This window comes from Notamacropus eugenii, chromosome 2 (assembly GCF_028372415.1).
Source record: "Notamacropus eugenii isolate mMacEug1 chromosome 2, mMacEug1.pri_v2, whole genome shotgun sequence".
Lineage (NCBI taxonomy): Eukaryota > Metazoa > Chordata > Mammalia > Diprotodontia > Macropodidae > Notamacropus > Notamacropus eugenii.
This window is the reverse complement of record NC_092873.1, coordinates 437,931,035-437,957,875: the sequence shown is the minus strand read 5'-3', so window position 1 is coordinate 437,957,875 and position 26,841 is coordinate 437,931,035. Positions and strand designations below refer to the sequence as shown.

At 39.5% G+C, this 26,841-nt stretch overlaps 1 protein-coding gene across 9 annotated transcripts in view; it reads left to right on the top strand.

Moving 5' to 3' along the window:
- The first annotated feature begins 533 nt into the window (after positions 1 to 533).
- PPP1R12B (protein phosphatase 1 regulatory subunit 12B) overlaps positions 534 to 26,841 on the top strand; it is a 262,789-nt gene continuing 236,481 nt past the window's right edge. For all 9 annotated transcript variants that reach the window (XM_072648190.1, XM_072648188.1, XM_072648189.1 and 6 more), the window contains exon 1: positions 534 to 954. In XM_072648190.1, the coding sequence (XP_072504291.1) occupies positions 661 to 954 (294 nt within the window). In that variant the 5' untranslated portion in view covers positions 534 to 660. The remainder of the gene's footprint in view (positions 955 to 26,841) is intronic.

The following is a 26,841-nucleotide window of genomic DNA, read 5'->3' as shown; positions in this document are numbered from 1 at the left end:
TCATCCAGAAGCGCCCTGGGTCGTACCCCTAAAGGCAGCCCTACCCCACCCCCACCCAGCGGGATCCCCCCTCCCCGCTCGGCACCACCACGTCCGGACACGTCTGTTCTTTCACCTGTTCTATGCCTGACTTTTCCATCCTGGAGAAAGAGGCAAATGATTGCTTCTTTCCCACTTCCAAGAAAGAATACAAAAGTGATAGGATCGGTAGTAAAAATAAACTACAACTCCCAATACACCTCGAGGAAAAGGCTGACACTTTGCCTCCCTCCTCCCACCTCCCCACCTCCCTATCAGTCCCAGAGATGGTTGGAGTATTTGGAACACTTCAGAGCAGAGGTGACCCTGTTGGATACCGCGGCTAGGAAAGGAGCCAGTTGGTTACCGCCTCTTTCGCGGTGTATGCTGGGATTTGTAGTTCCCCGTCGAGCAGTGAGGCCTTCGCAAGTCGGTCGGGAATACTACATATTCCAGGAGGATACGCGGTCCGGGAAGCGCCTGCGTATTGAAGCGGGGTGGGGGGGTAGAGCGGGCGGCGCTGGCGGCGGGAGGAGTAAAGATGGCTGCGCGGGGGTCTCCGCCTTCTGCTCCCGGTTGAATCGCTGGGAGGGCGGCGGCGACCAGGCTTAGCAGCAGCAGCGGCAGCCAGGGGCCTGGGCCATGGCGGAGCTGGAGCACCTGGGTGGGAAGCGGGCCGAGTCGGCGCGGGTGCGGCGGGCCGAGCAGCTGCGGCGCTGGCGGGGCTCGCTGACCGAGCAGGAGTCGGCGGAGCGGAGGGGCTCCGGGCGGCAGCTGCCGTCGTCCCGCCGCGGGGGGCCTCGGGTCCGCTTTGAGGACGGGGCCGTCTTCCTGGCTGCCTGCTCCAGCGGGGACACGGACGAAGTGAAGCGGCTGCTCGCCCGGGGAGCTGACATCAACACGGTCAACGTCGACGGGCTGACAGCCCTGCACCAGGTAACCCCGGGCACCTGCGAGTCTCCCTCCGGCCTTCCCCTCCGGGGCTCGCGCCGCTGTCCAGCGGGGCCGGAGGGAGAGTCCTCTCGGGGCTGCTCCGGCCATCTCGCCTCTTGCCAAACGGGCACCTCCCCAGCTCCCCCTCCACCACCCTCGGGACCGGTGTCATTCACTGCCCAGGTGTGTCTCGTCATTGCTCGCCGGCCCGCGCGCCGCCCCCGCCCCAGGGGATCGGGGGCCCCGGTGTTTCTGCCCGGGCCGCCCCCCTCGGACTGATTCCATTTCACTTCTGCTTGGTTAAGGTTCCGAGGAGCCGCGCTCATAGGTGTCTAGTCAATGTCACTGGTACGATGCCCCTTACGGAAAAGCTTCCTGTCTGTGCTGCCCCCTATAGAATTGTCGGGATCATTTCAAAGTGAGTCCCTCGGGCAGCCTTACCTGCCAGCGGCTCTGCGGGAGCCTCTCCTGTGTGTCTGACTCGTGTCGGGGTCAGCCACAGTGTCCTGCCAGCTTAGTAGCTCCTGGACCATCGCTGGGGTCCATAAGTCCCCCTAGACATTGTCATCAAGCTTTATCTTGCATAGAACTCTTTTTTTCACCCCTTATCAATGTTATCAATGCTTTGTTTCCTCCATAGCACAACCAGGGTGTGACCTGGGTGCTGTCCATCATGGAGATCTTACTCTGTCACTTGTGTCCTCTGTCATGTATAAAATGACCTCTCTGCTTCTCATTTTACAAGCCCCAGAGTTCATAATATTGTATAAGGCCTACTGTAGAAATACTATGTTCTCTGTGCTCTAGTTAGGTGGAGTTTGGATGCACTGACAGTTTGGTCCTTGGTAATGACACCTTTCTTTCCTTTCTTCTGATTATGCAATGTTTCTTTATAATGCTAAGGAGAACTAATTCCACCTTTCTAAATGTTACTTAACCAGTCTATGTGGTGAGCCAGTAGTTCACCCATTATATCTGATTTCTCTTCCACCACCATCCACAATCTGGGCAAAGTAAATGTGGTTAACATGAATGTCTACTTGCACGACAGGTATTTATTATGATAATACTCCTTTATATCACAGTTCCCTAAATATCACTATCCACTAGTTCAAGTTTCTTGATACTTTTACCATGCATATAACTGCCATAGATTGTTCAACAAGTATTTAATTGATAATTCTGGTTTATGTCACAGTTTCCTGAATATTACTATTCACTAGAGCTTAAGTTCTTTGGTACTAACTTTTACCATGCATATAACTGTCATAGATTGATTAGAAAAATATGTATTCACTTGTATTTATGCCTACTAGTCTGTATATGAGAGAATTAGTACCATCATACCAGTGACCAGTGACATTTGAAATGGGAACTCAGATCAGCAGATATGTTTTCATTTCACTTCTATTTGGAACTCCTTGGGAGATATTTGGTATCTTATTTTGTAGGATTGAGGATTCTTATTTTGTAGATTTATTTGGGATGGAAAGGAGACATATCTAGCTAGTGGAAGGAGTCATTCAGGGAGTCCTTGGTGGAAAGAGAAACCTTTCTAATTTTCAGTGCATAATTGATTGACAGTGCCACAGAAAGTTTTCTCAGTGTAATTTACTGTTTTTTGTAAAGTGACTACTAGTCATATTGTTCCATGCTTACATTACACTTAAATTTTATAATAATGCACTAGGAATAGCCATCTTACTCATTGATTTCATAGCAGGTGCTCTTTACCTGATAAATGTCCTATGATGGCATCCTTACTTCTTTGTAATCTCTGACTGTACACTCTGAAGTGCAGTCCCTCTCAGCATTAAAATAGCTTTTAATATTTAGTATCCTCTGGAAGTATGACTATAGTGGAATGAAAGATGTGGGATTCAGTTTTCCTCACATTTGCTAATCCCCAAGCGAGAATTTCTTGCCATCATCAACAGGGCCAACAGTGAGCCTGAGTAAGTAGGTAGTAGCACCAGTTTATACTGGAAAGAGCTGAGCTAATAAGTTAGGGTGACTTAAGGCTTTGAGGTCAAAACAGCCTTCTTCTGAGGAGGCCTTCTCTTTGTTAACATCTAGACAAGGGGCCTTTATTGGCACAGGAACCCATTTGTAAGTCAGTTTCCGGCAAAGTAACATTATGTCTCTCCATGGTCTGAATCACTTTCAAGGTAAACAGAAGATTATTTTCAAAATGCAAGTCAAGGGCAGCCAGAAATTGAACAACCTGCTTTACAGACTGATCTTTTCTGATAGAGTGGATAATGGTGATAATTATCTGGATAAATCAGTTTTAAAAAGTACTGTTTATTTGTTGGTTATGCAGCAGATTTGACCTTAATTATCTATATAATTGCTCCCCTTTGTACTTTTTTTGCCTTACAGGTCTAGCCAAATGTAGCAGCATCTGTAACCTCTCATCTTGGTGTACTAGAATGAAAGCACCCTAAAGAATTGCTCTACTTTGAAATTCCTTCCTTGTGTTTCCTTCTTGTCCCACAAGGTCACAGCAGGCTTTTTCATTCTACATGCTAGTAGTTTTTTTTGTAGGTGTTGTCTTGGTACTTTGACTTACTCTTCTTGGCAATCTTTACTAAAGCCACAAGGTGCCCGAGTCCAAGATAACAAGCGTTAGGGAAACTATTAATATAACTTGAAATGGGTGGGGACAGAAAACACCTGAAAAGTTAAATATATTGTTATCAAAGCCTAGAAACTCAATGCTTTACCTAAGATGGTATGTATCTATAAAGGGTCTTTAAAAAAAATAGGGTTAAAAACCTGATTGTATACATTTCAAATAACCACTTGCTAAAGTTAAGTAAATACTTCATTCTAGGTACATGCAAAAGAATGTCTTTCTCATTAGTTAAATTACTTATGTGCTTCCTGGGAGAGATTGGGCTGATAATTTTTTGTGGGTGGGTAAATTTTGGGTACTTTTTTACAAGACTAAAATATTTATCCTATGTGAACATTGTGGCTCTTGGAGATGTGGATTTTGGAGTATTGGGATACGGTCCCTTGGAGACTGTATTCACTAAACTATTGGTCTGCTGTGACAGGGTAGGTGATTATACTGGGAAAATAGATAGTAAATTCTACTGAATGCTAAATTAAGGTAAAGGTCAGAGTGCTTCCTTATTTCTAGACAGGCTGGACCTGAGGGGGGTAGTTGGCTATCTGCAATAACTCAACCCCATCTGTAGAACTGCCGGGAGATTCAAGATACATTTTTTCCCTTAAAGGGCAGGTCCAGCCACATAACTCCATTACTCGGTTCCCAATAACTACCTCTTTCTTCTGGGATCAGATACATACTTCTGGCTTTCAGAACCCTCACAATCTAGACTCAACCTGTGTTTTTTAGTGTCATCATGCATTATCTCCTTCTAGCACTTCTTACACTGACCTTCTTACTAGGCCTTATTTATATACAACATTCTATCTGCTATCTCTAAGCCTTTATACTCACTAGTTCCCTTTCCTGGAATGCAGTCTCTTCTCACCTCCACTTCTTAAAATTCCTCTTTCTTTCCAAACTGTGCTCAAGTAGAGCTTGTCTACAGGAAGTCTTTCCTGATCTTCCAATTGCTAGTGCCTTACCCCTATGACTTTGTGTTATTTTGTATGTATTCTTTACATACATATAGTTGGGGATGTTAGAACCCATTAGACTATAAGCTTCTTGAGGGCAGGAACAGTTTCTTTTCTTCCTTTCTCTTGCGTGCCCTCCCTCCCTCCTTCCCTCCCTCCCTCCCTCCCTCCCTCCCTCCTTCCCTCCTTCTCTCCCTCCTTCCTTCCTTCCTTCCTTCCTTCCTTCCTTCCTTCCTTCCTTCCTTCCTTCCTTCCTTCCTTCCTTCCTTCCTTCCTTCCTTTCTTTTTTTCCATCCCCAGCACTCAGCACAATGTTGGTATGTGATAAGCATTTGCTAAGTGCCTGCTGTTTCATTGATTTTTGAATTGACTCACTTTGATATTGTTTCTAGTGGTTCTGGCTTTCTAGTTTGGATTGAAATAATCGGGCCTTCAGTCAGTTCCCTTATCAGTGCTTGGCATATTAGATTTATACTAATTTGAGCCCACAACCCCCAGGTTCATAGGATTATTGATTTAGAGCTGAAAGGGACCTTAGATATCATCAAATATACATCCCCTTCTTATTTATTTATTTCCTGAAAACTCTACACTCCCCATTGACCTCTTCTTTGAAATAAATAGAAACAAAATTGACCAACACAGAGCATATACAGCATTCTCTACCTTTCTATCTAGAGTAGGGAAGTGAATTTCATCATCTGGACCCCAGCACTAAGATTGGTCATTATATTTAATCTGAGGTTGGCTATCTTTTAGAGTTGTTTTCATTTACATTATTTTAGTCATTGTGCATATTATTCTTTTTAGTTAACAAGCAGTTATTAAGTACTTACACTGTGTGTGACACTAAAGAAAGACCTTAAGGAGCTTACATTCTCACAGGGAAGACCTGAAAATTGGTGAGGTAGGGAAGGAGGTACCCTTGGTATTGGGGCATGTTGGTTGTTTGGATAATGAGTGGTAACTGATCTAGGACCCTTCCCCAAAATAGAGATTCCAGGAAAATGTCATCTTTGGGGGAAGGGGCTCCACAAGAATGGAAGCAGAAGGCAGGTTAGGTACGACAGTCTGGAGGGCACTTAATTTTATAGCATAGAGGAACTTGGTTATTCTGTTTTCTGGCATGTATAGAGTTTTTTCTTTATCTGAACTTTTCATTTTTTTTTTTCTTGGAAATGCAGGCCAGAGACTTTCTATAGAAGTTTCTCTTCCTCCACCATCATGTTAGGTAATTAATTGTAGTTTAGTTAGACAGAGTCCCTCTTCTGGTTCTCCTTTCTTCAGGACTGCATTACCTCAGTTCATATAGGTCTTTCTGCATTACTCTAAACTCTTCATATTTGTCACTTAACGATGTCACTTCCATTGCATTCATATGCTAGCTTGCTGGCCATTCTGCAGTTGATTTTGATGAACGCTTTCTTTTGTTCCCAGTTTTTTGCTGCTGCAGTAGTGCTGCTGTGAATATTCTGAGGTACACACACACACACACACACACACACACACACACACACACACACACACACACACACACATCTGTTGCTGAATCAAACAATATTTACAGATTACCATTTTTCTTGTATATTTCTAAATGATTTTTCCAAAAGGTTGGGCTAACAGCTCCACCAACAATATATTACTATGTAATAACCTTTCTGTAGACCAGGAGTTCTTAACCTTTTTTGCATCATGGGCCTCTTTGGCAGTCTGGTAAAGCCTCATGTCTCTTCACAGAACAGTATTTTTAAATACATAACACAAAATATCTAAGATTACAAAAGAAATCATTTATATGAAAATACAGTTACTAAAGTATCTTCAGGAGTATTTTCTTTTTTTAATTGAATTATTTTATTTTTCAGTGTTCAGCAATCACTTCAATGTATCTTAGATTTTTTTCCACTCCCTCTCCCTCATTCCCTCCTTCCTCCCTACTCCCTCCTTGAGATGGCATACAATCTTATATAGGTTCTACATATACATTCTTATTAAATGCATGTTGCATAGAAGAATTAAAATGAATAGGAAAAACCATAAAACAAAACAAAACATAATACAAAAGAAAATAGTCTGTTTCTATCTGTGATCCAATTCCATAGTTCTTTCTCTGGATGTGGAAGGTATTTTGTCTCGAGTCCATTAGAAATTTTTAAAGTCCATGCAGTTCAATGAAGTACTAAGTCTACCAGAAAAATTCCTTGCATACTGTGGTTGTTTCTGTGTACAAAGTTCTCCTGGTTCTGCTCCTTTCACTCAGCCTCAGTTCATATAAGTCTTTCCAGGCCTCTCTGGTCTTCCTATTCATCATTTCTTATAGCACAATAGTGTTCCATTACATTCATATTCCACACTTTATTCAGCCATTTCCCAATTGATGGGCATCCCCTTGATTTCCAGTTTTTGGCCACCACAAAGAGAGCTGCTATAAATATTTTTGTACATGTGGTACCCTTTCCCATTTTTATGAAATCTTTGGGATAGAGTCCCAGAAGTGATATTTCTGAGTCAAAGGGTGTGCACATTTTTTTAGCCCTTTGGGCATAGTTCCAAATTGCTCTCCAGAATGGTTGGATTAGCTCACAGCTCTACCAACAACGAATTAGTGTTCCAACTCTCCCACATCTTCTCTAACATTTACCATCTTCCTGTTTTGTCATGTTAGCCAATCTGATAGATGTGATGTGGTACCTCAGAGTTATTTTGATTTGCATCTCTCTAATCAATAGTGATTTAGAGCATTTTTTCATATGATTATAGAGAGCTTTAATTTCTTCCTCTGAAAATTCCCTGTTCATATCTTTTGACCATTTATCAACTGGGAAATGACTTGTATTCTTGTACATTTGACTCAGTTCTCTATGTATTTTAGAAATGAAGCCTTTATCACAGACACTAGTTGCAAAATTCTTTGCCAGTTTTCTGCTTCCCTTCTAATCTTGGTTGCATTGGGTTTGTTTGCACAAAAACTTTTCAGCGTAATGTAATCAAAATGATTTATTTTGCACTTCATAATGTTCTCTATTGTTGAGTCATAAATTTCTCCATGTTCCATAAATATTACAAATGCACTATTCCTTGCTCCCCTAATTTGTTTATAGTATCAACCTTTATACCTAGATCATGTATGCGTTTGGACTTTATTCTTGTGTACGGTGTCAGGCATTGGTCAATACCCAGTTTCTGCCACACTGTTGTCCACTTTTCCCAGCAATTTTTGTCAGACAGTGAGTTCTTATCCCAGAAGGTGGAGTCCTTGGGTTTATCAAACAGTAGATTGCTATATTCATTAACTACTGTGTCTTGAGTACCTAACCTATTCCACTGGTCTACCCCTCTGTTTCTTAGCCAATACCAAGTGGTTTTGATGATTGCTGCTTTATAATATAATTTGAGATATGGTAGGGCTAGGCCACCTTCCCTAGCATTTATTTTCATTTGTTCCCTTGATATTCTGGACCTTTTGTTCTTCCAGATGAATTTTGATATTATTTTTTCTAGCTCTAGAAAATAATTATCTGGTAGTTTGATTGGTATGGCACTGAATAAGTTAAATTAATTTAGGTAGAATTGTCATTTTTATTATATTAGCTTGACCTACCCAGGAGCAACTGATGTTTTGTCACTTACTTAGATCTGACTTTATTTGTGTGAAAAGTGTTTTGTAATTGTGTTCATATTGTCCCTGGGTTTGTTTTGGCAGGTAGACTCCCAGATATTTTATAGTGTCTACTGTAGCTTTAAATGGGATTTCTCTTTCTATCTCTTGCTGTTGGGCTTTGTTAGTAATATATAGAAATGCAGATGATTTATGTGGGTTTATTTTGTAACCTACAAATTTGCCAAAGTTGTTTATTATTTCAAGTAGTTTTTTACTTGATTCTCTAAGTATATCATCATATAATCTGCAATTGGCAATAGAAGGGAGATAAGCAAATAGCCACACAAAATTGCTGTGCTGGGCCTGGAGTCAGAAAGACTTGTGTTTAAATCTAGCTGCAGACACTAACCCTGGGCAAATTACTTATGCTCCATTTGTCTCAATTTCTTCAACTGTGAAATGGGAATAATATCATTCCCTATCTCCCATGGTTGTTGTGAGGATCCAATGAGATAATATTTGTAAAGTACCTAATAAAGTGCCTGGCACATGGTAGGCACTATATACTTGCTTATTCTCTTCCCATTCTCCCAGTGAGGTCAAAGTCACTACATACTTGAAGACCAACATAGACAGTTAGTTTGTACATTGAAATTAAAATGTTTATTCCTATCTTTTCTCCAGTGCCACTGTTAACGAAGGTCGTGCTCATTCCCAATAATCACAGTCATTTTAATTTACATGATGCTTTAAGGTTTACAGCATATTTCTTTTCTCCACATTATTTCTGTTAACAAATATTACCTGCATTTTACATGTTAGGTTTGAGGCTCTGAGGGTTTAGTGACTTGCTCTGCTAACCTAGTGACCGAGAAGAGATGCAAACTCAGATCCTTGGATACCCTTGAAAAAAATTCAGTTTTATTTTATTTTCGTTTTCAAACTTTCTTCCACCTCTTTCTCTCCACACTGAGAAAGCAAGAAAATCGAAACCCATTCCAAACATGTATAGTCAAGCAAAACAAATTCCTTTACTAGCCATGGTCTGGTATCTTTTCCACTATATTATGTTTCCATCTTGTAACCATATAATTATAACTGTAGTTAATTTTGTCTCATTGTGGCATTTTTCCTTAGTGTCAGGTACAGGAAAAGTAAATGTTCTGAATGGAGATCTTTCTGGCTCCTTTTTTATGGTAGGGCCAGAAAAGCCATTAATTCAGCATATTTTTCCACTTTGGCTTTTATGATTTTTTTGGTAGTGTATTGGGCATCTGGCTCCTTTTTTGCTTGTTTCCAGAGCTAACGTTGAATATAGGGCATTGTGTTTTTGAGAAGAACTATAAGTGATTCTCTGTTGCCTGCATTTTCTTTCTAGCCAAATTCTTGCTCTCTATTAGTAAAATTCTGCCGAACATCTGTGAATACCACACTAGTTTGTGGAATTTTCTTTTTTGGCTTCTTAAAAATAGTCAACATGTTATTTTTATGTAGCCTAATTATAAGTCTGGTAGTCAGGGGATTGGGCTAGAATCAGGGCTTCTTAAACTTTTTCTACTCTGACTGCTTTTCACCTTTTCTGCAACTTTCATTAGCTTTCACTAGGTTGCATGGCTTGAAGGCCTGTGCACAGCAAAGTGCACATGCTTTGTGTTCCCCACCAAGACTGCAGTGAAGTTGTTCAATGCTAGAAGGGCAATTTACATAATGCTTTAAGTTTTATAATTTTTTTTTGCCAGAAACACTTCTGGTTCATTATGCATTTGATTTTGAATTGGTTTTTGGTCTTTGCATATTTAGAAACCTTTTACTGTTGCCACGATTTAAGAAGTGCTGGGCTAGATGACTGTCCTTTTAGTGGTTTGAATTTTAACCTGGGAACATCTTTTCTTAGTGAATTCTTAACAATAGATGAGTTATTTTTTTATGTTACTTAGAGTATATGTAATAAGTGCTGTTGACTAATGATAAACTCTGGGTCCAGTTCAGATTCTTTCTTTCAGTTTTTCTCCCCTTACTTGTTCATCTTTTCTAATGACACTACACTTGCATTGTTTTCCTGTTTCAGTCAGTCAGTCAGTCGATGAACATGTATTAAGGAAGAGGTGTGAGTTTCAGAGCTGATGTGATCTTGCTGGAAGATGGTGGCCAGGAGAGAACCCAGAAGGGAAATGATTCTGTTTGAGTTGTTTTCCCAATTGTGATAATAAGTGGTGATGATCTTCTTTCATTCAGCCCCCAGTGTCACTGGTTAGTACTAATGGAATAAAATAACTGTCTGGGGATTATTGAACAGCCATGAACTTCTGTGCTTACTGCAGAACTATGGACCTTGATTGTTGTTAAAGACTCTGCTACGATACTTCCAGACTATTTTTTATTTTGAATCTTCATTCTTCTTTTATTTCAGTTGATCATTTTTTCAGCAAAGACTTGTTAAATACCTGCCTTGTGCACTTTGCTTAATGGTTGGTGCCTATCCAGAAAAGATAAGGAATATCTTGGGAATCAAACCTTCTGGATTGTGAGTTACTTGAGATTTATGGCTTGGGTTTGATTCAAAGATGTGGAAATGTTTCTCGTTCCATATCCTATAGCCAGTCAACATTAGTTAAGAAGTGTTAAAGTAGTGTTTATAGTCCGTAATCAAACAAGCTTCTACTATGTATCTAAAAGGGCTCTGGGTACTTTGGGGTTAGAAAACAAATACCTAAATGAAGAAGTCTTTGTTGTCACAAAATATATATATATTTTGTTTTTTAGATTAGAAGCAACTTGGTCAGTAGTAGGTGGAAGACTTTTGTGGAGTTTTACATTTTGTTTTTTGGTATATGGAGTTTAAATAGGAATTTATGATTTGCTTTTAGTTTTGTGAGACATTAGACTAAAATTCTTTAACATTTTAGTTCTAACCATTTAAAATGGATATATGTTGACTTATACTACTTACAGGTGGTTGTGGGATAAGGATGTATAGAATTTTGATGATAGTTGTATTCTTGTCAGTAAGTTTTGTGTAAGTACACAACATAATGTAAAATATTGGAATCTCATAATTTAGTAATGTCAGTAACAAGATCTTACATTTGCATACTACTTTACAGTTTTCACATCAGTCAATCAATAAACATTCATTAAGTGCCTGCTATGTGCCAGGCACTGCTAAATGCTGTGGACACAAAAAGTGGCAGAATCAGCCTCTGCCCTCAGGGACCTTACAGTGTAATGGGGGGACAACATGCAAACAGATGTATACAAAGCAAGCTATATACAGGATAAGTAGGAGATAATTAATGGAAGGAAAAGACAAGAATTAAGTAGGGTTGGGAAATACTTCCTGTAGAAGAGATGGGATCATATCACCATATTATTACTCCATCCACACACTGACTCTGTGAGATAGACAGAGGAGGTATTGTTATCTACATTATATAGAAGAGGAAACTGAGGCTTAGAAAAATTTTTAACTTGCTTAAGGGCTGGCTGTTAGGTAGCCAGTTAGTGGCAGATCTGGGTCTAGTGTTCAGGTTTTCAGACTCCTAGTTTTATATTCTTTTTATTACACTCTTTTTAGAGTACCTTCATTTATCTGGTGCTTTCAAAGACATGACAGGAAAGCAGTGTGAACAGTGGAAAAGAGCAGTAGATTTTGGAGTCAGCAGTAAGTACAAATCCTGGCTTCTGTCACTGACTTAGAACTTGTGTGATCTTAGGCATGTCACCGCTCTGGGGCTCAGTTTTCTTATCTGTGAAATAAAGGGATTGACTTAGTTCCTAAGGTTCCTTTGAGATCTAAAGTCTATGATTTTATGACCTCATTGGAAAGTGATGCTGTCTTATATATCGTCCATGATATTTTGAACTGCATTTATATCCTTGGTTAAGTAAGCTTAGTCATTTAATTGAAGTTGTAGTCAATTATTTTTTAATGACTTTTAATCAAGGATACCTACCCAATATTGTTAAATTGGTTCCATGAACACATGGTCAGGTGAAGTGATATTATAGGGGAGAGTGCCAGAACAGTGTTATAAATGGGTTGAAGTTTAGTTATGGCAGAATGATTTTACAGTAAGATTTCACATATTTGTCTTGGAGTATTATTAAAATTATTTTTTCATTTAATATTAATTTTATTTTATTTCCCAGTTACATGAAAACACAAATTTTTAACATTCTTTTTTAAAATTTTGAATTCCAAATTCACTTTTTCTCTCTTACACCTCTCCCCTCCTTAAGAAAGTTAACAATTTAATATAGATTATGCATGTGTAGTTAGGCAAAACATTTCCACATTAGCCATGTTGCAAAAGAAAACAGACCAAAAAAAAATAATTAAAAAAGTATGCTTCTATGCTTTTGTATGCCAGAGGTGGATAACATTTTTCATCACAATTCCTTCAGCATTGTATTGGATCATTTATTGCTGAAAATAGCTAAGTTATTCACAGATGATCATCGTACAGTGTTGCTATTATGGTGTACGGTGTTCTCCTGGTTCTGCTCATTTCACTTTGCATATAATTAAAATTATTAATAAAGTTATTGTAAAATAATGTTGGTCATTTTTTTCCTTTTGTAAGTTAAGCCTTCTCACTGAAGGTAAATATCTATCTCTCTGGATCTGTGTGGTAACAGCCAATGTGGAAGCTTCTTCCACCAAGCAGATGTGTAACATGTCTGTAACTTACAATATTAGAGTAGCATTGGGAAAAGGTTAAGTGACTTGCCTAGGATAAAGAGATGGTGTGTTAGGTAGAATTTAAACCTAAATCTTTCTGACTCATAATGAATAAATGAAACTATTTCCCCTATAGATGTACCTCTGGATGGAGTGTGTGTGTGTGTGTGTGTGTGTGTGTGTGTGTGTGTGTGTGTGTGTGTGTGTGTGTGTGTGTATGAACACCTAAAGGAAAAAACATTGTTTTAGATATAAAATTTGAATTAAGAATTGCCACACTGTTGTTTAAGACTACAAGTGAGATGAAATAATCTTATTATCAGCATTTTGATTGTCATTTTAAGCATTTTAAATTGTGTTTCTTATACAGTATCACTCTCAGTATTCAAGCTGGAAAGTCTTTAGTTATTCAACATTTTTATCAGTGACTTAGATGAAGACTTAAATGGCATGCTTATCAAATTTGTTCATGACATAAAGTGAGGAGTGGCCAGTATGTTGAATGACAGAATCAGCATCCAGAAAGATTTTGACATGCTGAATCTGATGAGAAAAAACTGTGTGTGTGTGTACGTGTGTATGCATCTGTCTAATCTATCCCCAGCAATAAAATTGTTGGCTTTTGATGTTTATATTCAAATGCACAGAATATGTCTAATGAGATGGAATAAAACAGTGCCTAATAAGCAGTGTAGAACAGTGGGAAAACTCTGGCTTTTGATTTAGAAAAACTGGGACCAGATCCTACTTTTGACACTTAGTACCTGTATGACCATGGGCAAATCGCTTAAGCTCTCCAGAACAGTTTCCTAGCTTTAAAATGAGGAGATGGACTTGAGGGCCTCTCAGGTCCCTTCCAGGTCTAGATGTATGATCTTGTGACAGTCAGTATGGGGTAGCTACAGTAGAAAGGCTACAAGGTGTCCCTGCAGTCAGGCCTCGCTGTCTAGTCATCCAGATGGGCTCCAGGGACTAACTCCCTTTTCGGGGATACTTTTCTAGACTATGTGTTTGTGGTACAAAGGATCAAGGAGGAGGGGTAATGTTTTGGTTCTTCTGAGGACTTTAGTTACAATCACTTGGGCATGGTGTGACATGCAATACACTCTAGATTTTTGAGAGAGCAGATTTCACAGGGTTCAGAGAAAGGATGGGAAGATATAGTACCCTAAAATTCTACAGGGAAAAGCAGCCCATATAGAATAGGAATGAAACTTTGAAGAAAACAATTTGGATGAAAAAGAAATGAGACCAGTGTGGACATACAGGGACCTCACCAAAAATCTCATATTTTTAAAAGGCGTATTTCAGGTTAAAGGTAACTGAAGATGTGTTCAAATATCTGGTATGTTGCTGTAAGAAAATCATCAGTAATTCCACAATCATGTTAAAGTCAAAATTCACTGAGGGCTTTGGACACTGAGGGCAACAAAAAGTATTTTTCACTTTTTGTTGTTGTTCTGGACATGTAATTTCATTGGTATAAGGAACTTGAGTGAGTAAACTCCTACCAATGCAGATTTAACCTATCTTTTAACTTTAAAGTCTTTGTTGCCTTGGAGGTGCTAAGAAATGATTGCCCCAGGTTCTCCCAGTGGTTATGTATCAGAGACAGAACTTGAACCCAGTTCTTGTCTCTGGGGTCAGCTTTTAAAGCTGTTTTTGGGAAAAGATAGGATAGGAGTGCAGTTTTGTCCTAAAGGATGACAATGATGATAAAAATGCAGAACTATACAACTGTAGTTTTGCTTCTTTTTTCCTCTGTCAAAGGGAATAATCTTCGGAGAGAACTAAATTGTTGGATAAAAAATTGAAAGTCATGATAAGTAAGGAGCTAGAAAGAGAATACTAAGCTGTCTTTAATAAATTTGCCACCTGGCCCATGCAGACTGCATGCTACAATCCTGATGGGTGAGATTGCTGAGCCACTGTCAGCCATTTTTCAAAAGATCATGAAGAATAAGATAAATACCAAAGAAATTAATTAGGATAAATGACTTGTTCTTCCAAAAAGAAAGAAAGAAAGAAAGAGAATGAAAGCTGCAAACTATAGTCCATCAAACTTGACTTTAATTCCTGGGAAAACTGTAGAATGTATCATTGTAAGTATGGTTTGTAAACATATAGGAAAGTAGATGGGGATCACAAAGAACTAACATCATCTTGAACAGGACATGGTAGGCTAACCTTATTTTCTTTTTTAGATAGGATTGCTAAACTGATAGATCAGGGGAATGTTGTAGACATAGTTTATGTTGATTTTAGGAAAGCACTTGGCAAAATCATGCTCATTTTGTAAGTAAGAGAGAGATGTGGATTAGATGCTAGTACAATTTATGTAGGTACAGAGCTGCTTGAACTGTTGAGACCAAAGAACAGTCATTAATGAATTGTTATTAATATGTGGGGAGCTCTCTAGTGGAGTACCCTCGGGAGCTGTTGTTTCTTGACTTTCTGTTCTTTCACATTTTTATCAGTTGATTGAAAGCATGCTTGTCAAATTTATAGTTGATACAAGGCTAGAAGGGAAAGCCAATATGTTGGATTACAGAATCAGGATGCAAAAAAAATCTTGATATAGATTATTAGAATGATGTACTGAGCCTAATAATGTCAAATATAATAGGGCTAAAGGCAAACTTCTGCACTAATGTTTAAAAATGCATCAACTCCTTCAGTACAACAGGGAAGGCATAATAGCTAGGACACGTTTATGTGAAAAAGATATGGGGTTTTTAGTGGATCGTGAGGTTAATTGGAGTCATCAGTATTATGTTGCAGCCAAAAAAGTCGGTGACATCTTAGACTGCTTCAAGGGAGGCGTAGTGTCCACATGAGAGAGGGAATACTTCTCTTGATAGTCCCTGATTAGGTCATATCAGGTATTGTGTTCAGATTAGGGAATCACATTTTGGGAAGGTTTTGTTTGGCTAGAGCATGTTTTGAAGAGGGTGATTAGAAATTGAAGGACTTCGAAATTATTCCATATTCTGGATTAGTTGAAGGAACTAGAGAGGACTTGAGGGTGAAGAACAAGATAATTGCCTTCTAGCATTCTTGTTGTATTTGGGGAATAACACATTATTTGTTTTATCAGAAAGTTTTCATGCAATTTAAAAATGATTTTTATTACATTCAGAGGTAGTTCTTCTTTCATCAGTGGGACATAGGTATAAATTTGTAATAGAGAGTAATAGAAAGCTGAAATTCATCTTTTCAATTTGAAATCCATTTGGAAGCCCTGTAGGCATCTCAAATTCAGCATACCCAAAACAGCTCATTATTTTTCCCTCTTAACTTTCCCTTTCTCAAACATAACCTATTTTTATTGAGGGAAACACAGCCCTTCTAGGTATCCAAATTTGTAACGGTGGATTAGTTTTTGGCTCTTTCTTTTTCACCCATCCCTTCCTCTATATCCAATTAATTAGGGAACATAATGAGTTGTTTTGGGTATACTGAATTTGAGATGATAGAATTCTATCTTCACAGCATCTTTCAAATCCCTGTTCACCTGGTGACCACCCCAGTTCAAGCTCCTATCAGCTCTTTCCTTGACAGCAGCCTTCCAAATGAACTCCCAAGCCTCGCCTCCTTTCCCTCCTGTCATCTTCACTGCTGCCAAAATTTGATATTCCCAAAATACAAGTCTTACCATATTACGCCGCTACCTAAGAATCTTTAGAAATGCTTTATTGCCTTTAGGATAAGATAGCAACTCTTCAGCTTAGCATTTAAATCTCTTCACAATCTGGCCCTAGCCTACTTTTCTAGACTTATTTCACACACACACACACACACACACACACACACACACACACACACACACACACACACACACACACGCTTACTTCTTGTTCCCCAAACTGGCTATTTCATCTCCCCTTGTGTTTTTGCATAGGCTTTGCTTTGAATGTGCTTAGTCCTCACACTGTCTTAGTTTCTTGTATCTCTTATTAGAAACCTTTCCTGCCACCCTTAACAGTGACTCTTCTCTCCCCCTTCACATGATCTAGTATTTCCATGTTGTGTCTTAGGGTGGAACTGAAGTTCCTTTAGGGCAGGGGATGTTTTTCCTTTTCAGTCTTTGTTTCCTTGGTGCCACAGTGATTTCCCCAAAACACAAGTCTGTTGACATCATCCCCTTATTCTATGACTCCTGACTCCCTCTTCTAAGATCAAATGTAAAGCCCTCTGTCATTTAAAATTCTTTACAACCTGGCCCATTTTCTTATACTTTGGTCCCCTCCTTGTACTCTATGATCTAGCAGCCCTTGCCTTCTTTCTGTTCCCAACTCTGCATCTGTACTTTCTCTGGCTGCTCCACGCTTGGTATTCCGTCATCCCCTGCTCTTGCTCCCACCCCTACCCCCTTTCCTGGATTCACAGACTTCCTTTAAAATTCATCTCAAATTTACCTTCTACTTTCCTAGTGCTGTACATCCCCATCTTCTTTCCCATTTACACTGTATCTGTGTGTGCAGTTATGTAATATATATTATATGTAATATAATATACATATATAATGTAATATACATATATATATACACACATACACATATATACACATACATACATACATATATGAATGTGAGCTTCTTAAAGGCAGCTTAAGGACTTAATACATGTTTATTGACTGATTGACTAGAACAATCCCTTGCACATCATAGGCAAATAATAAATATTTATTGAAGTGAAGTAAATTTAGCAGAATTATCTGACTAAAATAAACCTTAGTGGAATGGTCTTATTCTATTGAGTGGAAGATGCCAGAAAATTAAATAGTTCTAAGTTCTAGCTAGAAGCTCTCTTATTTTGAGCAATATTTTTATACAGTGAAATTGTAGTTTTTTAAAACTGTTTGGACTCCATCTTGAGCTTTATTTTTCCTTATTTGAATTTCAGAAGAAAGAATTAAAAGAAAATAGAAATAATGAAAAGTGAAGATAAATTTGGTGTCTTTCAAAGAATCACTATATAAGAAAAGAGGCAGAATTGATTCATAGGTATTTCCTCTTTGAAGGAAGGTAAAACGAGAGGACAGCTAAATGGTGCAGTGGATAGAGTACCCAGCCTGGAGTTAGGAAGACTCATCTTTCTGAGTTCAAATTTGGCCTCAGACACTTACTAGCCATGTGACACTGAGCAAGTCACTTAACCACCTTTGTCCTAAGTTCTTCATCTGTAAAATGAGCCAGAGAAGAAAATGGCAAACCACTCTAGCATCCTTGCTAAGAAAACCCCAAATGGGGTCATGAAGAGTTGGACACAACAGAAAAATGATTGAACAACAACAAAGAAAGAAGAGTATCCGTTCCTTAGTGCAAAAGTCAGGTGTGGGCATGTCAAGTGCTTGTCTTGGGGAATGGAAATGACATTTGGAGCACTGAAAGAGAGACTGGATTGGCCAGCTATAGGCTGCACTTTAAGGCCCTGGAGAGGTCTGCCTTTCTGTTCACTGTGGATTTCAATTTCAGAATAGGAGCGTAGGTTTTATGAATCATAGATTTTTTTACATGAGAACATTTCATTGGGAATAGGCTCACTCTTCTGGACCATATCTTGTGCTCTCCTTTTGGATGGTTGGCACAACGTATATGATATGGCTGTAAAATAGTGAAATTATTTTTGTGCAACATCTGGAACTGTTACTTCTCATATCTTTCTTTCACGTGTTCAGATTGTCCTTTTTGACACTTAAGTAATAACATGAAAAGAGAGCTTGAAGCAATGCTGAGTTGAACTCCACAGCCCAGAGACTTCTTACCAGTGTGAGGTCTTGGGCAGTTTGTGAACACAGGAGTCTGTTTCATGCTTCACCAGATACCATAGTATGGCAGTGTCAGAACTTTCAGGTAGCAGTGTCCAACAAGCAGTTGTGATGTAGGACTAGAGTTCAGGAATGAGAAAAATAAAAAGAGCCTTGGAATCTACTGTCTGAGAGGTAGCCCCCCTGACTTTTGGATAGCTCTAATTGTTAGTAAGTTTTTCCTTATATCAAGTCTAGAGCTGTTTGTAACTCTCTTCTTAATTCTAATTGACCCTAAATGCTAAAGCTCCTAATGCTTTCCAGCACTGGCTTCACTTTCATTCATTTCTCACTCCACCCCTCCCCACTCCACTGGTTGAGGTAGAGACTTTGTTCCCCATTGCTCCTTGTTCCCCATTGCCATTTCCAAGTTCTCCCTCTGCCATCATTATTCAGTAACCTCTCTTCTTCTGAGGTTCATTTACTCCATATCTGCTACCCAATTAAAGTCTGATAGCTATTGTCTGCTGACTTCCCTAACACTCTTATTTCTTCAGTGAGTTCAGAATCAGTCTTAGAGTCTTTATGTCTTCCTCAACTCCTATTCTCACACTAGGAGACTAACATTCATACTGATACTCCCTCAAGTACCTTAATCTCATATTCCCTCACCTTACACTTTTTATGTAACCTATTCCTCCATTCCACCTTAGGCACACACAAAAATGGTTATACCTTTGATTTTGCTGTCAACCGTAAATGTACCACTTCCATGTTTGTGAATTCTGAAATTCCCTCCTTAGATCACAATCTCTTGTCACTCCATCTCTCTTCTTACTTTGCAGCCTCAAACCCTGTTCTTCATCCACTCTGTGATCTCTAAACCTTCTACCCTTCAGTTCTTTCTCAGATTTTCTCTCTTCCCCATCTTGACCCCTTGGTGAACCAGTTCAACACTACACTTTTCTGGAGTCCCTTGCTACCTTATCTTATTTCTGATCGTGCCAAGGCAAGCCAGACTTGGATCACTCCCACCATCCCTTGCCTTTCCTCCTATGCATGCACTGCTGAATGAAGCTGGAGGAAAGCATGAAACTTTGCTGACTGGGCCTACTACAAATTTGTTATGTAATTTTAACTGGTCCCTCACTGCTGCAAGGTAGTCCTTTTCCACTTTCCTAATTAACTTACTATCCTATTCATCACAGTGGCTTTTACAAGTCTTTTCCTTCCTCCTCAAACTTCCCATTTTCTCCCTCCCTCTACCTTCTCAGCTGAGAACCTTGCCTCATATTTAGGTGAAGAATTTAATCCATTCATTGGGAGCTCCCTCATCTTTTCTCTCATCTTATATCTCCTAGATGCTTTCTTTCACTATCTCCTCCATTTATGTCTTTACTAATGAGGTAGGTGGTCTTTCTCTTTGCCATTGAAAATCACTGTACATGCTTAGGTGATCCTGTTCTATTCTATCTTCTCAGAGAGATTTCCCCCTCTGTTGTCTCCACTCTCTTGATTATCTTCAGTCTCTCCTTATTGACTGGCTGCTTTGCTCTTGTCTTCCTCATTCTCAAAACCTTGACTTGAGCCATCAATCCCTATTAGCTATTGTCCCAGATCTTCCCTCCCTTTTGTGGCTAAATTGTTTGAGAAATCTGTTTACAATAGGTTTCTCCTCTTTCTTTCCTCTCACTCTCTTTTTAACTCATCATTCAACCAAACTTGATTCCTCCAAAGTTACTCATCATCTTTTTTTAAAAATATAAAATTTATTTATTTTTCAGTTCTCAAAATTCACTTTCACAAGAATTTAAATTTAAAATTATCTCCCCATCTCTCCCCACCTCCCACCCCTTCAGTCTGTCCTCCCTTCTATTATCCACTCTTCTTTCATCCCCCTTCCCCTCCATTTTCCTGTAGGGCAAAATAGATTTCTATACTCCATTGCCTGTATATCTTCATTTCTAGTTGTATGCTAAAATAATTTTTAACATTCGTTCTTAAAGCTTTGAGTTCCATATTTACTCCCTCCCCACCCATCCTCATTGAGAAAACAAGCAATTCAATATAGGTCATATGTGTGTAACAATGCAGAGCACTTCCACAGTAGTTATGTTGTAAAAGACTAACCACATTTCCCTCTGTCCTGTCCTGCCCTTCATTTATTCCATTCTCTCCCTTGACCTGTCCTCCCATAATAGTTTTTGCTTCTGATTATCCCTTTCCCCAATTTGCTGTCCCATCTATTATCTTCCCTCTCCTATCCCCTTCCCCCTTGCCTTCCTGCAAGGTAAAATAGATTTCCACATCCAATTGAGTGTGTGTTATTCCCTCCTTAAGCCAAATTTCATGAGAGTAAGGTTCAATTATTTCCTTTCATCTCCCCACTTCTTCCCCTCCATTGTAAAAACTCTTTGTTCTCTCTTTTATGTGAAATGATTTGCTACATTCTACCTCTCCCTTTCTCTTACTCCTAGTACATTCTGTTCAACAGTAAATTTTATTTTTTTTTAGGTATTCTCTCTTCATGTTCAGCTCACCCTGTGCCCTCTGTCTAGGCATATATAGATATCTATATCTATATCTATATCTAATACATACATACACTCATGTACATATACATACCTACATATATATAATACACATATATGTACATACCCATACACACCTACATATATATTCCCTTTAACTACCCTAATACTGAAAAAGGTCTCATGAGTTACATGTAACATCTTTCCATGTAGGAATGTAAACAGTTCAACTTAATGTGTTCCTTAAGGCTTCTTTTTCCTGTTTACCTTTTCATATTTCTCTTGATTCTTGTATTTGAAAGTCAAATTTCCTATTCAGCTCTGGTCTTTTCAACAAGAATGCTTGGAAGTCCTTTATTTCATTGAAATTTCATTTCTTCCCCTGAAGTATTATACTCAGTTTTGCTGGGTAGGTGATTCTTGGTTTTAATCCTATCTCCTTTGATCTCTGAAATATCATATTTTAAGCCCTTTGATCCTTTAGTGTAGAAGCTGCTACATTCTGTTTTATCCTGATTGTATTTCCACAATACTTGAATTGTTTCTTTTTTTTTTTAATTTCACTTTTAACATTCATTTTCACAGAATTTTTGGGCTCCAAATTTTCTCCCCCCTTGTCCCCTCCCCCCACCCCAAAACACCGAGCATTCTAATTGCCCCCATCTCCACTCCGCTCTCTTCTCCATCATTCCTCTCTGCCCTTGTCTCCATCCTCTCCTCTGTCCTGTTGGGCCAAATAACTTTCTATACCCCTTTACCTGTATTTCTTATTTCCTAGCGGCAAGAACAGTACTTGACAGTTATTCCTAAAACTTTGAGTTGCAACTTCTTTTCCTCCCTCCCTCCCCTCCCCCTCCCTTTGGAAGGCAAGCAATTCAATATAGGCCAAATCTGTGTAGTTTTGCAAATGACTTCCATAATAGTCGTGTTATATAAGACTAACTATATTTCCCTCCATCCTATCCTGATTCCAATTACTTCTATTCTCTCTTTTGATCCTGTCCCTCCCTGTGAGTGTCAACCTCAAACTGTACCCTCTTCCCCATGCCCTCCCTTCCATCGTCCCCCCCACCCTGTTTATCCCCTTGTCCCCCACCTTCCTGTATTGTAAGATAGGTTTTCATACCAAAATGAGTGTGCATTTTATTCCTTCCTTTAGTGGAATGTGATGAGAGTAAACTTCATGTTTTTCTCTCACCTCCCCTCTTTTTCCCCAAACTAAAAAAAATCTTTTGCTTGCCTCTTTTATGAGAGATAATTTGCCCCATTCCATTTCTCCCTCTCTCCTCCCATATATTTCTCTCTCACTGCTTGATTTCATTTTTTTTTTTAAGATATGATCCCATCCTATTCAATTCACTCTGCGCACTCTGTCTCTATGAGTGTGTGCGTGTGCATGTGTGTGTGTGTAATCCCACCAAGTACCCAGATACTGAATAGTTTCAAGAGTTACTAATATTGTCTTTCCATGTAGGGATGTAAACAGTTCAACTTTTATAAGTCCCTTATGACTTCTCTTTGCTGTTTACCTTTTCATGCTTCTCTTCATTCTTGTGTTTGAAAGTCAAATTTTCTTTTCAGCTCTGGTCTTTTCATCAAGAATGCTTGAAAGTCCTCTATTTCATTGAAATACCATTTTTTCCCCTGAAGTATTATACTCAGTTTTGCTGGGTAGATGATTCTTGCTTTTAGTCCTGGTTCCTTTGACTTCTGGAATATCCTATTCCATGCCCTTCGATCCCTTAATGTAGAAGCTGCTAGATCTTGTGTTATCCTGATTGTATTTCCACAGTACTTGAATTGTTTCTTTCTAGCTGCTTGCAATATTTTCTCCTTGACCTGGGAATTCTGGAATTTGGCCACAATATTCCTAGGAGTTTCTCTTTTTGGATCTTTTTCAGGTGGTGATCGGTGGATTCTTTCAATATTTATTTTGCCTTCTGGTTCTAGAATATCAGGGCAGTTTTCCTTGATAATTTCATGAAAGATGATGTCTAGGCTCTTTTTTTGATCATGGCTTTCAGATAGTCCCATAATTTTTAAATTGTCTCTCCTGGATCTATTTTCCAGGTCAGTTGTTTTTCCAATGAGATATTTCACATTATCTTCCATTTTTTCATTCTTTTGGTTTTGTTTTGTGATTTCTTGGTTTCTCATAAAGTCATTAGCCTCCATCTGTTCCATTCTAATTTTGAAAGAACTATTTTCTTCAGTGAGCTTTTGAATCTCCTTTTCCATTTGGCTAATTCTGCTTTTGAAAGCATTCTTCTCCTCATTGGCTTCTTGAACCTCCTTTGCCAATTGAGTTAGCCTATTTTTCAAGGTGTTATTTTCTTCTGCATTTTTTTGGGTCTCCTTTAGCAGGGTGCTGATCTGTTGTTCATACTTTGCTTGCAAGTCTTTTATTGCTCTTCCCAGTTTTTCCTCCACCTCTCTAACATGATTTTGAAAATTGTTTGGGCTCTTTAAGACCTTTTCCCAGAACTGATCCCATTGAGTGGGCTGGGATGTAGGAGCACTGGCTTCCGTGTCTTCCCCTGATGGTGAGCACTGCTCTTCCTCATCAGAAGGGAGGGGAGGAGAAACCTGCTCACCAAGAAAGTAGCCCTCTATAGTCTTGGTTTTTTTCCCTTTTCTGGGCATTTTCCCAGTGAGTGACTTGAGCTCTGAATATTCTCCTCACCCCCACCTCGCCTCCGGATCCTCCCAGCCCGCACTTGGGGTCTGAGAATCAAATGCTGCTTCCCAGCCTCAGTACTTTGGGTGGGGGCAGGGCTGCTATTCAGTGTGAGATTATGTTCAGGTGCTCAGGTGGGGGCAGGGCCGCCTCAGGGCTCAGTTTCCTCAGGGGGTTTATGCAGAGACCTTCAACAATGGATCCAAGCTCCTGCCTGCTTGGGGAGCCCCAGTCTGCTCCCGCCTCCGCTGTTGCCTCCCGAGGGGGCCTGAGTATGGGGCCACCCCACTCCCCTCTCAACCCACCAAAGAGACCTTCTCACCGACCCCCATCACCTGTGGGTGAAGGGACCCATGCGGCCGCTGGAGATCCCGTCCCTGAAGTCTGCTCGGATCTTCTCCTCTCGGTGTCAGGGCCGGGGCAGGGCTGGGCTGGGCTCCGCATCCGCAGCGCAATGGACCTTTTGCGAGAGGTTTGCAGGTCCCTCTGGAACAGAAATCTTATCCGCTCCACTATTATGTGGCTTCTCCTGCTCCCGAATTTATTAGCGGCTCTTTACTACAGATATTTCATGGGCTGTGGGTTCGGAGCTAGCGTATTTGTGTGTTTCTACTCCGCCATCTTGGCTCTGCCCCCGAAATGCCTTGAATTGTTTCTTTCTGGCTGCTTGTAATTTCTCTCCATGACCTGGGAACTCTGGAATTTGACTTCAATATTCTTAGGAGTTTTCCTTTTGGAATCTCTTTCAGGAGGTGATTGGTGAATTCTTTCCATTTCTGTTTTACCCATAGAATATCAGGGCAGTTTCCTTTGTAACTTCTTGGAAGATGATGTCTAGGATCTCTTTTTGATCAGAGTTTTCAGGTAGACCAATAATTTTTAAATTATATCTCCTGGATCTATTTTCCAGGTCAGTTAGCTTCCATATGCTCCATTCTAATTTTTAAAGAACTATTTTCTTCAGTGAGCTTTTGAACCTCCTTTTTCACTTCTTCTTTTTAAAGCATTCTTCTCCTCATTGGCTTTTTGGACCTCTTCTGCCATTTGAGTTTTTTTTATTTTATTTTTTTATTTTTAAAGGTGTTATTTTCTTCAGCATTTTTTTGGATCTTCTTTAGCAAGCTGTTGACTTGCTCTTCATGATTTTCTTGCATTGCTTTCATTTGTCTTCTTAATTTTTCCTCCACCTCTCTTACTTGATTTTCAAAATCTTTTTTGAGCTCTTGCATGGCCTGAGACCATTGCATACTTATTTTGGATGTTTTGGATATAGAAGCCTTGACTTTGATGTCTTCACCGGCCCCAGCCCTCTGCCTAAAGACCCTGGAGAGGGAATCCTACTTCCCTATCGCTTCTAGCATCAAATATAAAACTCTCTATTTGGCATTGAAAGCCCTTCATAACCTTTCCTCCCCCCCAACTTCTAGTCTTCTTATACTTTCTTATACTTTTCCTCTGATCCACTGATGCTGGTCTCCTTGTTCCTTTCACAAGATACTCCATCTCTTGACTGAGCATTTTCACTGGCTGTCTCACATACCTGGAGTGCTCTCCCTCCTGCTTTCCCTGGCTTCTTAAGTCCCAGCCAAAATCCCATCTTCTAAAGAAAGTTTCTCTCAGTCTCCCTTAATTCCATTGTTTTACCTCTGTTGGTTATTTCTGTTCTATCCTATATGTGTATGGTTTGTTCATAGTTGTCTTCCCTTTTAGACTGTAAGCTCTTTGAGGGCAGGAACTGTGTTTGTATCTCAGTACCTTGTATGTGCTTAATGAATCTGAGGCCAAGAAGTGAAAGTTTAATCCCTCTTTCATATCTTATGCATGTGGCTACTTTAGCACAGTCCCAGGAGTCAGCACAGTCTTTAGTTTGGAGTAGCATTACTTAACTAATTGACTGTACCTGTAGGTTTAAAGCTTGATAAGAAAGGGTAGAATAACAGTTGTTTGTTTATTCCTGGAATTTTGGATGTGGAAGAGATTTTAGAGTTTTTTTTTTTTTTTTAAGGACAGGATGGCTAGGATTATCTCACTCCTACCCTAGATTTTGAGAGAGTAGGGTTCAAAGATCTCAGAGAATGGGTTGGTAAGAATTTCATGGCCCTACAATTCTATGAGGTAGTGTTCTGAAGATAAATAAATAAAGTAAAGTATCTTCAAGACTGAAATTTTAACTATACAAATGCAAACAATTCTGAAAAATAAAAGGGGGAAATCCATCTACATAGAAACCTTATCAGCTGACTTAGTTTTTTTTTCCCTAAGTCCTATATAACAGGTAGAAAAAAGGAGAAATAAGTGAGCAGGGAGCAAGTTTTAGACCATCCCTAGTGACATGGGGCATGGTGAGAATGATGGCATTTTTTGAAAAACTTGCTGATGGGGTCTCTGGGGTTGCCCCCCTTCCTCTATTTTTTTTTTTTTGGTTGCCACTCTCTTAACAAGCCCCGTTGTGAGAGAATAAAACTTCCAATATCACAGGTCTGCTCTCCACCTGGAGATTGCCCAACTCTGATGGTACATGGGAAGAAGGTCATTTTGACATGGTGGGGATAAGTGCTCTCTTGTCATCTTGTCCACCACCCTATCCCCTTCCCTTGATTACTGCTGGTATAAGCTTATTTGTATCCCACTGTGCCATTGGACTGCCTAGTCCTTTCTTCCCTTGTATGGCCAATAAACCATTAAGGTAGTCAGTATTTCCAGGTGTCTCTCCTTCCTTTTGGACTCTGAACCCACTGGCTAGTTCAGCCAGACCTGTAACTAAGCATGAATTCAAAGGAGTGGCACTGTTGTGTACAAATAGTTTTGGGAGAGCTAATAATCAGACGGAATTGGGGTTGGTGCTGCATGCTAATAGGGAAAAACAAACTTTTTTTTAAAAAAAACTATTTAGGGGCAAGAGAAAGATCAGAAAAAGGGTAACACATGATGCTGATAACTATAGTAAAGTAATCAATGACAGAGTAGTCTTACTCACTGAATACTTGCTTTTGCTTCTGTTGTCTCTACCAAGGAGAATCATCCTGGCCTGGAAAGTATAAAAGAAAATGATTAAGT